Here is a 16972-nt window from a genome sequence, read left to right as displayed (position 1 = left end):
TAACGCCCCATTATTATCTAGCATAATACTGAAAAGTGGAACATGAAAGTGCAACAACAATGTTCAAAAAAGCCCCAAACTTGAAAACATATGTTCAAATTAGCTGATCTTCATCTGTCTGCGATCATAGGAACAAGGTTATCATTATCAGGAAAAAAATGAGAAGAGGGAAAATTCGATTAAATACATAGCTGAAATGTGATTTATTATTTTTTAGTGAGGGTACTGAAACGTTGATCATACGGTTTTCTTAAACCGACAATTCAATAATATGATGCTTTAGGAAATCTGATTACTTTTCCACAGTGGTTTTCCGCTGATTCATTTGTTTCTAATCAAGAATAGTTTTTATACAAGTACTTTTTTGGCAATAACTACAATCTTACTAAAGTTGCAATATTGAGAAAAATCAAAAACCTAATTGTGTTTGAATATGGATGCCTCTTAGCCATAAAGATTGAGTTCTCTCAATATAAGTTCATTTATAAAGTTCATTCAGAGTTCTTGATGTAAATTTTCTTCTTTAATCTTTCCCAAATATAAAACAAATTTCCAATGAAAGTGGCAAAGCCTTCTGTGTCTTCTAATTGCAAACCAAATATTGGGTTTATAGATGTTTACTGGGATGGTCTCATTTCCCCATATATACGATGTATTTTCGACATAACACCTTTAAATTAGGTGTTCTTTTCTTAGACCACACTGCCGTTCTAAGACGAACAAATAAAATTTCAAATGGGGATAAATCCATTTATTTAGACAATGAAAAAACCGGTACAAAAGTCCAGATATTTGGGTCACATATACAGCGACCGTCTTCAGTAGATATACTATAATAATAAAATTGAAACTAGCATATTTATATACGACCAAATAAATAACTTTTCGGGTCATTTACAAAATAATGAACTTCCGGATTATTCACTAGATTATTTTCTTAGAGAGTTCATTTATAAAGTTCATTCAGAGTTCTTGATGTAAATTTTCTTCTTTAATCTTGTCCAAATTTAAAACAATTTTCCAATGAAAGTGGCAAATCCTTCCGTGTCTTCTAATTGCAAACCATATGTTGGGTTTATAGATGTTTACTGGGTTGGTCTCATTTCCCCATATATACGACGTATTTTCGAAATAACACCTTTAAATTAGGTGTTCTTTTCTTTGACCACACTGCCGTTCTAAGACGAACAAATAAAGTTTCAAATGTGGATAAATCCATTTATTTAGACAGTGAAAAAACCGGTAAAAAAGTCCAGATATTTTTGTCACATATACAGCAACCGTCTTCAGTAGATATAGTCATGATTCATTCCTCGAACGAGTAATACCTTAGGTGCTCCGTGCCTGCGGTAGTTTTGGCTGAAGAGTGAAATAGCTTGTGAGATTAATATTTTGAATTGATGAAAGAAAATTGTTTGGTGTGTGATTATTGCTTTGAATTGAAGAATTGCATGGAGTAAAAGAGGATTGTATTTTAGTCATTATAAACAGAGCCTTTGATTACCGACGTTGGAAAAGGTGTTTGCCGTGCCAAACGGCTAAAAGCACTGCACGCTAGCAACATCGTGGATAAACAATCGTTGCCGGCTGATGTAAGACTATTTGTCCATTTTTCAATTGCTGCATATTCATGGGGCGAAATAAAAGAAACCGTAAAGAAGTCTCATTCGAAGAGGATCAAAATGATTATTCGTCATCTTCACCTAAGAATAGAGAGACTTTGTCAATTTCGACGCTGGCTCGGAGCTTTTCTGAAATTCTAACTGTAGTGAAAGACAATGGAAAAAAGCGTGACGGTATCACGGACCAGTTCAAATCTCTGGAAACCCGGGTCAAATCACTTGAGGAAACTCTATCTGGCCAATCGCAGCAATTTTCGACGATCCAGACCCATGTGGTGGCTACTGAGAATGAAATATTAAATGTAAAATCAGAGATTAGTCTTGTTACAGCTGAGTCAGTGTCTCTACGTGAAGAGAATAATCAGTTGAAAAATCGGTTAATGCATTGCGAGTATAGAATGAATGAGAAAAATATAGTGGTTTGGAATGTACCTTGCGATGATAAAGAGGAAGCTAAAGAGATTTTCAAAACTGTTTGTGAAGAAGGACTAGGTGTAAATGAGACCCTAGAATTTGCTGTTACAGAAGAAAAAAGGAGCGTAGATATTTTAAAGTTACTGTTCGGTCTAAAGAAGAAAAAATAACGATTCTGAAACAGAGTAAAAAACTTAAAGGAAATACTGTTTGCGGTCATAAAGATATTTATCTTAGTGATGATGCTCCGATGGCAGTGAGAGATATTAGAAAACGGCTGATTGAAAAAAGATCAAAGCTTGCTGATTGTGGTATTCAAGCATGGGTAACAAAATCGGTTCCACCTCTCCTTTGTTTTGATCGGCCAAATGGCCTGCGTGTTTCTTTCTCCGTGAATGACGTGATTCCTGAATTGTCAGTGCCGATCAATCCTCGAGGTGGGCCTATGCAATGCTAGGCGGGTTGTCATATTTATATTTATATTAATTATTTTAGTTGTAATATGGCTTTGAGTTATTATTTTGTTGCATTTTTTTCTTTTTTGTTTTTTTTTTTTTGTGATAGCATATTGTTATGAAGTAATGTTGTCTCGTGTTTTTTTCTTCTCTTTTTTTAAAAAAAAATATGTTGTGGATGGAATAAAGTAAAAAAATAAAATGAGAAAAAAGTATTAATGGTGTATAATGTATTGCGCGGTGCGGAACGTACCGGGTTGTGTTTGGAGTTCTTATGAATTGGTCTTGGCTTTCAGTGATACTAGGCCTGGAAACAGTAGTAGTGTTTTTTGGATTTTATGAAGATATTTATGTTTCTTTTTTTTTAGGATCGAAGTGTGGAAGCGATGATACCAACTCAACGAATGATGAAAATGATAAGTGTAAGTTAACTAAACCTTTTCCTTCTCACAAAATCCGTCACAAAATGATTTTTGATAAATGTTAATTTAGAGTGGAATAGGTTGAAGGGTCTGGAGAATGATTCACTCGGGATTGAAGATATTGGGGGTGGGGTACTCCATCGTGAATTTGATAGTAATGGTAATAATGAGGAATATTTGAATGCCCTTTATAAGTTCCTTCAGGATTTGAATAATGATTATGACCCGAGTGATTTTTCGGTTTTTCACTTAAAATGCCAAGGTATTAGTACTTCTTTTCAGTACCTGGAGGAAATTCTGCAGACTCAAGGTTTACTAGTTTTGGCCCGGACTGAGACATGGTGGAAGTCTCATACGTCATCCCTATTAGATGTTCCTAATTACCAACTGGTTTTAAAAACAGGGAACTGCACCAACATGGAGGTTTAGCGGCGTATATCAAGAGTAATTTTAATGTCTTGCCGATGCCTTCCCTTACCAAACATAAGGAAATGGTGTTTGAGTCGATGGTTGTGAAAGTATCTAAGCAAAATTTTAAATGTGTTCTTGCTATTATTTATCGACCTCCGTCTTGTAGCCTTGTTGAATTTCTGAGTCTGTTAGAAGAGCAACTGGACCTGTTGAGTGGAACAAGACAGCCGTGTTTTGTGTGTGGTTACTTCAATATTGATTTGAAAAGTCTACATTCTAGTCAGAGAGTTAAGGAGTTTCTGGATATGATGCTTAGCTACGGGCTGAAGCCTACTATAAATATCTGTACAAGAATTACTGAGAATTCTGCGTCAATATTGGATAACATATTTGTAAATACTGAATATAAGTCACCTGCTGTTGTGGTTAATAGTGTTTCAGATCATTTTGGAGTAATGATAACAGTACCGCAAGTCCTACGGTTGAATAAGGGACATCGTTGTAATGTCATTAGGCCTATTATTGATTCTGAGGTTGTTGCCTGTTTTAAAATAGAAGTTGATAAGACTGAATTAAATTTTTTACAAGAGGAATATGATATCAATCGGAAATTTGAAAAATGGTACGGGACATAAACAGGTTTGCTTCAGAAATGTGTTGAACCTAAAAGAGTTTACAGATATGAATCAGCAAAGAAACCATGGATTACTAAGAGTCTACTCTTAAGTATGAGAAGGCGAAACCATTTATATAAGGAATTGATCCAAAATAAAGGGACAACTACTAGGGATGATTATAAAGTATATAATAACATGCTAAATTGTCTCCTTCGGAAAGCTAAAACGGATTAATTTTGCTTTTAAGTTTAAAGAAGCTGAGAGAAATCCAGGCAAGACTTGGAAATTTATAAAGTCTGTAACGAACCCCAGTCGGTCTCCCTCGGAGCTTCCGGACAGTGTAAGTTGCAATTCAGTTTGTGAGCATTTCTCTAATGTGGGCCTTAATGTAAGATCCAGTATCCCAGTCTTTGCTGAGGATGGCGATTTTACACAATTCCTGCCTGATAAGAGCGAAGTATCTGCTTATTTAAAGCCGGTTAAATTAAGTGTGTTGTGTGAAGTGGTTAAAAATATGAAAAACAGTGCAGCAGGATCGGATCTCATGACTGTGAAAGCTTTCCGTTTTATTTATCCTATTGTTTCTAGTGAGTTGGTAATGCTAATAAATGAGTGTTTTAAGTCAGGTATTTTCCCCGATTGTCTGAAGATTGCAAAAGTGAAACCGCTTTTTAAAGGGGGTGATAGTGGGAATTTAGATAATTATAGGCCTATTTCGCTTCTTCCTGTTATTTCTAGAATAATAGAGACTAATAAATGTAAGAATGGTTAATTTCCTAGAATCTAGGTCTTTTTTTTCGATCTAGTCAGTTTGAATTTAGGAAAGAAATGTCAACTGAGCAAGCAGTGATCTTCTTGACGACATTTGTTAATGATCATTTAGATCGTGGTCTTAAAGTGGCATCCGTTTTCCTTGACATAATGAAAGCATTTGATTGTGTGGATTATGAAATTTTGGTAAAGAAGTTAGATAATTGTGGTATCCGTGGAAAATTTTTGGGAACTTGTTAGATCATTCCTGAGTGAACGTATGCAGATTGTTCAAATCGAAAGTGAGGCCTCTAGCCCGCAGAGATTCAAGGCTGGCGTTCCTAAAGGGTCAGTTTTGGGACCTCTTTTATTTTTGATTTATATAAATGATAGTTACCGGTGCATTGAAGATATAAATATATCGGATAAAGGGGATCGTGGTAACAGAATTATAATTCCTAGTTTTGCTGACGATACACATTTTACAGTTGCTGCGAGGACTGAAAGAGAACTTCTACTAGTTCTAAAAAAGGGAATGAAACAAATAGAGAAATGGATGAGACTTAATAAAATTAAATTAAACCATAAGAAAAGTCAATTTGTGATTTACGGGAGAAGCGTAAATTACTATCCCTGGATAGAGAAACTAGAACTTGATGGGAATGCTATAGAACGTGTCAGAGCAGTGAAGTTTCTTGGAGTGATAGTTGATGAGTGCTTGAGTCTCAAAGACCATATTAATCAAATTGCAGCTAGAGTTGCCCAAAATTTGGGAATTATAAGGAAGCTAAAGCGTACTTTCCCTAGACCGGTTCTCAGAATGCTTTATTTCTCCCTTATTCATCCGTATTTGATTTATTGTATATTGGCTTGGTCTTCAACGTTTGTTGGTCATTTATCGCAGATTAGGGTATTACAGAATAAAGCTGTAAGAGTACTTACTGGAGATGATAAGCGTTCCTCGGTTAGAGTAAGGCATGCTAAACTACATATTGTTCCACTATTTGGATTGATTAAGTTTTATAATGCTCTTTTTATGTTTAAACATCAGAATAAAATGCTACCAATTTACTTTCAAGATTTTTTTCTGCCTGTTTCTAGTTTTCATTCTTACAATTTAAGACTTTCGAATGAATTCAGACTACCTAAGTCTGTGACAACTAGGTCAATGTTTTGTATCCTCCATGTTAGCCCTCGTGCTTGGAATAGTCTGCCAGAAGGGATAAAGAAGGTGACAGATGTTTCTGAATTTAGAACTCTGTTAAAAGAACACTGTTATAGAGTATATGGGAGTGAGTGAGTCAGTTCTCCGGTCTCTTTTGCCTTTAGTTTGCTAATGTTTTTTTTTTTTGTGTTTGGTTGATGGATTGAGAAGGCAAACGAAACTCAGAGAGGAGAGAAAGTAACAAAATGAAAAATAAAATCAAAAAGGGTGAAAAAACGAGGATTTTGTCAGCCAGTTAACCATTAATATTAAAAAATATAAGAAAATATTTCGACACGGACCTCCGCAAAGTTTTCATAATTGACCAAAAAAAAAAGAAAAAAAAAACGAGAATCAAACCTTTCGAAGCTTCCTGTACAAAGACAGAACAGACTCTGAATAAAAAACAAGGCAGGAATCAATGAAAACGAATTTACCAAGATGATTGGGCAAGGATCTTTCGTCTTGCAATAATTTTAGCTGGTCTACAATTTCGGTTTTCATTAGATATGCAAATAGGTTCTTTTAAGTTTTTTCAGGTGAAAATATTGATTGAGTCCTTCAAGATTAAACTGTCGTAAATTGGGCTTAATGAAATATATCCAGTATCTCTATTTATTACTAAATTTTGGTTCATATATTTTTTTATCTCAATTACCTCCTTAAAAGTTTGTGGTACGCCGTTAACAGTTGATATTACGGTTGCCTCGTCAAACAAAACTAGATGAGTCGGGTTTACGAAAATATGCGAAGCCAATGCCGAATAAAAGTTGTCATTGTTATTTTTTAATCTCAGGGACTTATCTATTGAAATTTTGTGCTCATGCAAACGCTCACCTAGTTGTTGATGGGTCCTACCAATGTAAAACTTTCCACAAGAACATGGGATTCTGTAGACACCACTACTCAGTACAGAGTCTGTTTTATCCTTTCCTGAGTTAAAAAAATGTTCAACCTTTTGTTTGGTTTTGAAAGAAACAGAGAGATTATGTTTATTTAAAATTTTTCCAAGTTTATCACCAAGTTTCGGGATGTATGGTAAAACGATGAAAGTTTTTTTCTCAATTGTCGGTGTAACTGAATCAAGGGGGACAAGCTCCCTATTTTGTTCTTTTATCTTTTTTAATTGTCTATCTATTATATTTTCAATGAGTTTGATTGGGTAACTATTGCAAAAATAAATATCCTTGACATAATTTAGTTTAGAATTTATATGATTACGGGAACAAATTATTAAAACTATGTCGACTAAAGAGATTATTACCCTTCTTTTCACAGAAGGAGGGTGATGGGAAGAGAAATGTAGATATCGATCATTATGAGTCGGCTTTCTATATATAGAAAATTCAAGACTAGGATTAGTTTTTTTAATCAAAACATCCAAGAAAGGCAGCTTACCTGAATCTTCGAGTTCCATTGTGAACTGGAGATTCGAATCAAAAGAGTTCAAATTTGCCAAAAAATCTCTTAGAGAGTCTTGTCCATGTTCCCAAACAGAAAGGATATCATCAACGAAACGAAACCAGATAGAATGTTTTAAGTGGAAACTATTCAAAGCATACTGTTCTATGAAATCCATGTAAAAATTTGCCAAATAAGGAGACAAGACAGTGCCCATGGATAAGCCCATTATTTGAAGAAAAAATTTGCTTCGGAATTTAAAATACGAGTAGTACTTGTTGCAAAGACGGACAAGGATCATTATTGTATCAATTTCCAAAGTTTTGTAATCCGACCAAGCTGAATTTTCCTCTAATTTTCTTTGTAAAGCCTGCTCACATTTATGAACATCGCATGAAGTGTGCATAGAAACTGCATCAAAACTAGATAAAACGGTATTTTCTGTTGTACTTTGATTTTTTAACTTCTCAACAAGATCTATGGAGTTTTTAATATAGGATTTCTGTGTGCTTAAAAGAGGTTTAAAAATGGTGGCTAAGAAACTTCTTATACCCGTAGCCAGAGAACTATAACATGCTACGATTGGATGTAACGGAATATCTTTCTTATGGATTTTAGGCAGACCATAAAACTTAGGGGCTGAACAACCTTTTGGATAAAATTTTCTGTACATTTGAGGGGTAATTAGTCTAATATCTTTTAAAATTCCTAGTTCATTTCTCAATTTCTGTGTGTATTTTTCAATGGGATCAAATTTTAGTTCTTTGTAAATATTTTTATCCATTAAAAGGGTGTTAACTTTTGATTCATAATCTGCAGAATTCATAATTACAACTGTGTTTCCCTTGTCCGCTTTCGTAATTACTGTGTTTTTGTCTTTTTTAAATTTCGGAGGATTTTAATTTCTTCCTTTGATTGAGTTGAAATTGACAAAGATGGCCTATAATCAAGAATACTCTTTACAATTTCACCTCTGAGTAGGTCTGGATTTTCGACTTCACCATGAGAGCTAAAAATAGCAGACTCCACGCCCGTAATAATTTCTGAAGTATTTACTTGTGTTTGAGCCATTGCAAATTTTGGTCCTTTTGAAAGAATACTTAGTTCCTTGGATGTAAATACCTTAGAGGATAAATTTTCCAAAGGAGGACCAGGACAAAATCTAGGAAGGAAAATCATTGTTTGTTGAAACTGTTGAAATTCCATTTTTGAGAATTTTTCCAATAAACGAGTTTTTGCTGAATGGAATATGTGTCGGAAAGACCTATGTGAGATTTGTAAAATCTGGTGAAAATCTTGAGGGGACAAATATGATATAATAAGGATTTTAAATTAAGTATTTTATTACTGAGAAAGTATCTTCTTGATATAGTGTAGTTTAAAATATATGTTATCGTTTAGAAAAACATTCTATTAAGAGCTGGTCCCATAGATAGTTTGCATCAATGTAGGTTGAAACGGCACTAATAATGACGAATTCGGCGTTCTTTATAGGTTTCTATAAAATTAAAATCACCAATAAGATTGGCATGTTTATTAACACAATTGCAAAAATCTAACACAAAATATGTTAAATATTGACCCTTGATGAGATATTACTGAGTAGGGGTGGTATAGTCGCTTATTAGTTATTTTTTTGTGATAGGTTTTTTTTTTTTTTTTCATTATTATTATTTTTTTTTAGGCCTAGTTTGGGTAGTGATCTCCTTTACAAGCTTAGCTTCTGGATTTCGTTATTTTTGGTTGATGAATAAACCCTTATTTATTTAAAAAAAAATAATAGAATTGAAACTAGTATATTTATATACAACAAAATAAATAACTTTTCGGGTCATTCACAAAATAATGAAATTCTGGATTATTCACTAGATTATTTTCTTAGAGAGTTCATTTATAAAGTTCATTCAGAGTTTTTGATGTAAATTTTCTTCTTTAATCTTGCCCAAATGTAAAACAAATTTCCAATGAAAGTGGCAAATCCTTCCGTGTCTTCTAATTGCAAACCAAATGTTGGGTTTATAGATGTTTACTGGGTTGGTCTCAATTCCCCATATATACGACGTATTTTCGACATAACACCTTTAAATTAGGTGCTGTTTTCTTAGACCACACTGCCGTTCTAAGACGAAGAAATACCCTTCCTGAAGTGCCTGCTGATTCCAGGTGGGAATCAAAGGTCAAGCTAAGCTTGTATACCTCCATGGCAGTGATGGTAGTTACAGGCAATGAGGCTCGATCTTCCGTCCCTGGGCAGCAGAGGAAATCCGTCAGCGCACCTCAAAGCGGTGGAAGGGTGCAATCACCACTGACCTCCACGCCGAGTGATTTGGTGGCCAACGCACTCAGGATGACCCGCAAGACTGGGGACCTTGCGGTCAACTCTATTCCCAAGAAACATCGATGAATCTGAGACCTAAAAGAAAAGTTGTAATGGCTACGGCGTCCCCGGCAAGCGACGCGGCCCCCGTATTGACGCTGGTGTCGAGAAGTAAACAAGCCAACCATACTACGGCGTTCCCGGCAGGCGAAGCGACTTCAAATATGGCGGTGAATTCGAAAAATCCTTTTCATTCCATAAATCTAGGAGAACCCACTACAGTCATTAAACAGGCAAAATCTAGAATAAATGTGCGATGTTGGAATGTAAGATCCGTCAAACAAGAAGCCACGCAAGTTTTTCTTGTCCATGAGATGGAGAAGTACAACATAGACATAATTTGCATAACCGAGACCAGAATTTCAGGTTCTGGCTCCATAGTTATTACAGCTCCTGAAACGCTACATCAATTCCATTTTTTCTACTCCGGAGTAGAGGATAATTCGGGACTCCACGGAGTTGGTTTCATCATGAACCAAAGAACCAGAAATGCTCTCCTAGAATGGAAACCAGTCTCCTGTAGACTTGCCAGAATCAGACTAAAAGGAAACCCCGAAAATGTGTCGATAATTTCTACCTATGCCCCCACCCGTGACGCTGCTGATACGACCAAGGATGATTTCTACGGCGAGCTGCAGCAGCTGTCTTCTTCTGTTGCCGCACGTGATTACTTGATTGTTGCTGGAGACTTCAACGCAAGAGTTGGTCCGTCTGACCAAACCACAAGACAAGTCCTGGGAAAATTTGGACAAGGTCAGAGATGTAAGAATGGCCAAAGGTTGATAAACTACGCCTTGATGAACCACCTTTTTGTCAACAATACCATATTTCAGCACAAACCTAGCCACCTTTTAACTTGGCATTCAAATGACGGTGTCACTAAGGCTCAAATAGACTTCATTCTCGTACGCCAGCGCTGGAGAAGCTCTGTACAGCACTCTCGCTCTTACAACGGCGCGGACACAGGCTTGCAGTCTGGGTCTGTTCACAGGCTTGTTGCTGCAAAAATTTTTCTACGTCTTGCAACTCGGAGAAAAAACAAGCCCAAGGCCGGATTCGAGATTGGTAAGCTCCAAGACAAAGACGTTCGACAGGCCCTCATTTGGAACTGACTAACCGATTTGACGCCCTCAGTTCTGATGAAAACCCAACCCCCAAGAAGATATAGGAGACCTTTAAAACAGTGATGACAGAGACTGCCGATGAGATCCTAGGCCGAGCAAAAATCAAACGACAGCACTGGATTACCGTTAAGACCCTGTCAGTTGTCGGTGAGCGAAGACAAGATATGAGCGGCCCTAAAGAAGAAACAAAAGATCTGCGCAGACAGGTAAAACGCCCTGTTCGTCTGGACCACCGCCAAATGTGGGAAGATACTACCGTGTCGTTTGAGAAGGCAGCACGTTCACATGATGCCAGCAAGCTTAACCAGACCCTAAAGGAATCCGTTGGCAAGAAAGCTGCTGTCTCAGAAATTGTCAAAAACAGATCAGGAAAAATCATCAGTTGTCAGAAGGAGCACCTACCAAGATGGAAGGATCACTTTCAGATCCTCCTAAACCCATCCCCTTCATCCGCTCCTGATGCTTTCTCACCTGCCGTTTCTAAAGAACCCTATGATGTAGAGCTGGAAACACCGACCAGAGCCGAAATACTAAAAGCGATCAAGACCCTGAAGAAACACAAAGCCCCAGGTGAAGACAACCTCCCCCCGGAAGTGTACAAACAATGCCCTGAGGTCACTGCTGAACAGCTCCATGGCATTCTCGAAGAAGTTTGGAGGACCAATTCTTTCCCAAAAGATTGGAAGACATCAGTCATTCTCCCTTTCTATAAGAAAGGAGATAAAACTGAATGCAAAAATTACCGCGGAATAAGTCTTATAGACATTGCGGTCAAAATATTCGGGATCTTACTCTTGAACCGCTTCAAAGGGGCAAGGGAGGAAAGAACCTGAGGAAATCAAGCCGGCTTTCGGCCAGGTAGAAGCTGTACTGATAATATCTTCGTTTTTTGCCTCATTATCCAGCAGTTTGAAAGGTACAATCTACCCCTGATCTTGATGATCCTGGACTTCATTGCCACCTTCGACTCTGTCACTCGCCAGAAACTTTGGAAGATCCTAGAGAATGACGGAATGCCACTGAAGTTTGTTGAAGTGATGAAGACATACTATGACGCGTCAGTGAGCCGAGTTCAAGTCTATGGTGAAGAAACTGAAGAATTCCAGGTTGAGTTCGGAGTAAAACAAGGGTGCGTCCTCTCTCCGACTCTGTTCAATTATTACGTCGATTGGGTGCTTGAAAATGCACTGTCGTCCTATCCAGGAGTTCAGATCGGACAGAATCTTTCACTGACTGACCTCGATTATGCGGATGATGTTGGCCTCCTGTCAGACCCCGTAGAAGCTCAAAACATGCTTGACAACGTGGCGGCCTGGGCAGACCTGATCGGCTTGAAAGTCAACACAGAGAAAACGAAATTCATGGCTATTAACCACGACACAGGACCATTCACACTAACTGTCAATCAAGTTCAGCTGGAAAAAGTCAACTGTTTTACATACTTAGGCTCCCAAATATGTATTGACGGATCTTTCGACGCTGATATCGAACAGAGAATACAGAAAGCGCAGATAGTCTTTGCATCCCTTCCGAAACCCTTATGGAATCGCCGCGAAGTCAGTGTCAGAATGAAAGTTCGAATCTACATGGCACTAGTCCACACCGTTCTCCTTTACGGATGCGAAACATGGTCGGTAAAACTACAGCATGAGAATACAATGAAGGTGTTTGAGCATATCTGTCTGCAAAGAATTCTCAGAATACAGCTGCGTGACCGTATCTCCAGCGTGGATCTACGTCGAATGTGCAATATTCAGAGAGATGTGGCGCTCACTATTAAAGAATGCCGTTTGAAATGGTTGGGCCATGTATTACGGAAGCCGCCAGAATACTTGCCTCGCCAAATACTTCTAGTCGAGCCTATTAGCTCCTGGAAGAGACGCCAAGGAGGACAGAGGAAGAACTGGTTGAACCTGGCCAAATCAGAACTTGAACCTATCGGGGGATTCAGAAAGTTCAGATACAGATGGTCAACTCAGTGGCTCGCTTTTGCAGAGCAGCTGGCAGAAGATCGCTCAACATGGTCCAAGAAGGCCTCCAAGATCATCAATGCCGGGCGAGGTGGAAACGCCTGATTCCCACCACAAGTACAAAAGTAAGAAGAAATAAAATTTCAAATGGGGATAAATGCATTTATTTAGACAGTGAAAAAACCGGTACAAAAGTCCTGATATTTCGGTCATATATACAGCGACCGTCTTCAGTAGAAATACTAAAAGGTTAAAATTGAAACTAGCATTTTTATGTACAATAAAATAAATAATTTTTCGGGTCATTCACAAAATAATGAACTTCCGGATTATTCACTAGATTATTTTCAGAGAGAGTTCATTTATAAAGTTCATTCAAAGTTCTTGATGTAAATTTTCTTATTTAATCTTGCCCAAATGTAAAACAAATTTCCAATGAAAGTGGCAAAGCCATCTGTGTCTTCTAATTGGAAACCAAATGTTGAGTTTATAGTTTAATCACTAAAGTTTAACCTCTAAACTTTATCACTGAAGTTTAACGAACATATAAACCAAGATGATCATTAAAAAAATTTCGGAGTTTTTTTCTAAGGAATAAAAATTCATTCTATAAATCCTGGTAAAGTTACTTAAGTCTTTACTTACTATTGAATCTTTGATGTCTTTTCTAGTGGCTGTGTTAATACAGTAATAGCGTGCTTCATAATCAACTTGTTCGTAATAGAGATTACCATTTTCTAATATCCAGAAACTATCGTTGTGCTCGGCTGAAGTTAATTGTACAGATTGCTTCTAAAAAAGAGGAAATCATATTTAAAGAAAAGTGAAAAATATATAGTTGAAAGGAATGCACAAAAAGCAGAATATGCAAGTCTAATCTTGAAAAAGCTGAAGTTCTTAAAATCTTAAAGCTGAAGTTAGCTGTATAGATTGCTTCTAAAAGAAAAGAAGGAAATCATATTTAAAGAAAAGTGAAAAATATATAGTTGAAAGGAATACACAAAAACCAGAATATGCAAGTCTGATCTTGAAAAAGCTGAAGTTCTTCAAATCTTAAAGCTGAAGTTAGCTGTATAGATTGCTTCTAAAAGAAAAAAGGAAATCATATTTAAAGAAAAGTGAAAAATATATAGTTGAAAGAAATAAACAAAAAGCAGAATATGCAAGTCTAATCTGTGCAGCAAGAAAATCATCTTCTGTAGTCCAACAAATTAAAGTCCCCTTTAATGTGAAATCTAAGTTCACAACTTAGAGCTGATGAATAGCTTTTTCACTTGTGATTACTCTAAAGCAAAAAAAAAAAAATGGATAATGAATTTCAGACAATTCATTTGAAACCTTTACGCCACAAAATATATATAACCTTGATTCAAATATAGGTAGTGGGAGCAGGGGATGCAGGGGAAGTCTACCAAACGCAGCTTTTTGGTAATGACCTAAAGGAATTTGAAAAAAACTATATGTGTGCTGAACAGTCTTGGAAAGTAAAAATAAAATCAAATGGAGTATTTTATACATAATAATATTAATTATTGAAAGATCATGATTTGAATATTTTATTTCACTGTAATTTCTATTTTCATTTTCAATGCTGTAATAACTTGAAAAGAAAATATTTGTAATATAATTCGTTTTCAGTAAGGCTCCAGTGACGCAGTAGGCTTTAAGTTTTTACAGATAAGGAAGGGGGCAGTATCCAAACTCTTGTTTGTAGTGAAAATATATTCGTCTTGAACAACTTTAGAAAGAATTAATAAATTAAACTGAATATATGATGTATAATGATATTAATTTCTGAAAGCTCATCCGTTCAAAATTCTACTATAAGTTTAATGTTTATTCTTAATATTAAGTACAAAAGACAATATTTGTAATAAAATTGGTTTTCAGTAAAGCGCCAATCACGCAGTAGGTTTTAGACATTTACAATGAGAGAAGGAGGCGATACCCAAACTCTTGTTTGTAGTGATTTTTGTTCGTTTCAAGCTTGATTTGCATATTAAATTTGAGTTTCACTCGTTTTATGATATATTTATTCATTTACATTAATATATATTTTGTTTGTTTGCATTGATTTTTTATTTAATTTCTATTCGTTTTGGGTTTCATTTATGCTTCAATAGCAAAATATTTCTTTTCATTTTAAGCATTATTTGCAAATTTTTAATCGCTTTAAGATTTATTTATTTATTTATATTAGTACTTGTTGTATGTAATTTTGCTATGATTGTTTATCTAATTTCTGTTCATTTTGGGTTTTGTTTGTTCTTTAATAGTATAATTTCTGTTCGTTTTGAGTTAGAATTTTAACAAGTATTTATCTGCTGATCTTAATTTTAATATGGCCTTTACTTTTCTTTGAAAAACTTCTTTTTCGGAAAGTTTTTTTAATTAATATTTGTTCGTTTTCAATTGCAAAAGTTTAAAGTTCTTAAAAAAATTCCTTGTATCAAAATCCTTGTTTCAACATCAGACTTTCATCAAAGTAACAAAACTAGTTTCAAAGTAACAATATCAAAGTAAAAAATAATTAAGTAAAGGAAATATCATAGTAAACAAGATGTCAATGTAACAACAAGCATCTTGCATAGCTTACAGCCCTTGGACCTTAAATCGAAGTTGCCACGTAAATCACTAAATCCAAGTATCAAACTAAAATAAGTATCGAAGTAACGATGAGCAAGTTCCGTAACTCAGAGTCATTTTCCCTGGGCTTGGGGGGGATAAGAGACCACCACTCACAATCCTTATATAGAGCTATCCTTTCATTTGCACTGCAAATTGAAGGATATTTGGAGGTTGGGTTTGATGCTAGGGGGTGAACGGGGATGGTTGTGCACAAACTTCCATCGGTGGCCCTGTTTTCACTAATTTTAGTGCACAGCTAACGACACATCCAGGAGATCCAGAATCAATATCCCCTCTTTTCCTAATAAATAACCTGAAAAAAGGAAACTAGAACTTTCAATTTCTAATCATTTGAGTTCCATCTGAAGTGTATACGACCAAATCTTTCATAGAAATCTTTTTCCCTAGGGCATAAGTTAAAACCCTTCCCCCGGGCTGGAGGGGAGGTATCTTTAGCCCGAGTAGTTTCTCATCTGATCGTTGGACTATTTCAAACTTAATGGCTGTCTCAAAATTTTGTTCAGATACATTTTGGGAAAAGAGGGGGTGGGTGGAGGGAGAACCCCTCTGATCGCTTTTCGTGACCTTTAAAAGGTAACTAGAACGTTCAATCTCCAATTAAATGAGCCATCTCTATAGTTTCTACGACCACCAATTTACATTAAACCATATTTGCCCCGGGTAATAACTTACAACAACTACCCCAGGACTCTGGAGGTTTGTGTCAGTAGAGTCCTATGTTCCATTTCTGGTCCTTTATGTTCCTTCCTATGCTATTCTGAGGGTTTATGTTCCTTCCTATGCTATTCTGAGGGTTTATGTTCCTTTCTATGCTATTCTGAGGGTTTATGTTCCTTCCTATGTAATTCTGAGGGTTTATGTTCCTTCCTATGCAATTCTGAGGGTTTATGTTCCTTCATATGCTATTCTGAGGGTTTATGTTCCTTCCTATGCTATTCTGAGGGTTTATGTTCCTTCCAATGCTATTCTGAGGGTTTATGTTCCTTCCTATGCTATTCTGAGGGTTTATGATTCTTCCTGTGCTATTCTGGGGGTGTGAGTTTCTTCCTGTGTGATTCTGAGGGTTTATGTTCGTTCCTGTGTTAATTTGTGGGTTTATGTTTGTTCCTGTGTTATTCTTAGGGTTTATGTTCCTTCCTATGTTATTCTGTGGGTTTATATTCGATCCGTTGTTAATCTGAGTGTTTATATTTCATTCTCTGCTCTTTTAAGGGTTTATGTTCGTTTCCATCTTATTGTAGAGGTTTATGTTCCTTCCTATGCTATTCTGAGGGTTTATGTTCCTTCCTATGCTATTCTAAGGGTTTATGTTCCTTCCTATGCTGTACTTGACGATGGAGAAAAAGAGTTAAAGTGATTAGCAATTACGACCGGGGATTCCCCGCTGTTTTTTTTATCGAAAACTAGAAATTGTCAAATTGCGTATTTAGGAATTGTTTTGATTGACATTTTTGCAAAAAGGGATAAGGAATTCGCAAATTGGACACTATGAACGATATTAATTAATGTTTTGAATAATAGGATTGTGATTGATTCTAATTAGTGATTGGATAACT

At 36.2% G+C, this 16972-nt stretch overlaps 1 protein-coding gene across 1 annotated transcript in view; it reads right to left on the bottom strand.

Moving 5' to 3' along the window:
• LOC148939663 (G protein-coupled receptor Mth-like) overlaps positions 1-16972 on the bottom strand; it is a 152721-nt gene that overhangs the window by 51288 nt on the left and 84461 nt on the right. The window contains exon 3 of the mRNA XM_089106940.1: positions 13413-13559. Within this exon, the coding sequence (XP_088963066.1) occupies positions 13413-13559 (147 nt within the window). The remainder of the gene's footprint in view (positions 1-13412; positions 13560-16972) is intronic.

The sequence above is a fragment of the Artemia sp. Qi Xiang Cuo genome, chromosome 21 (assembly GCF_049724085.1).
Source record: "Artemia sp. Qi Xiang Cuo chromosome 21, ASM4972408v1, whole genome shotgun sequence".
Classification (NCBI taxonomy): Eukaryota; Metazoa; Arthropoda; class Branchiopoda; order Anostraca; family Artemiidae; genus Artemia; species Artemia sp. Qi Xiang Cuo.
The sequence above is the reverse complement of the archived record's forward strand: the minus strand, read 5'-3'. Positions and strand labels throughout refer to the sequence as shown.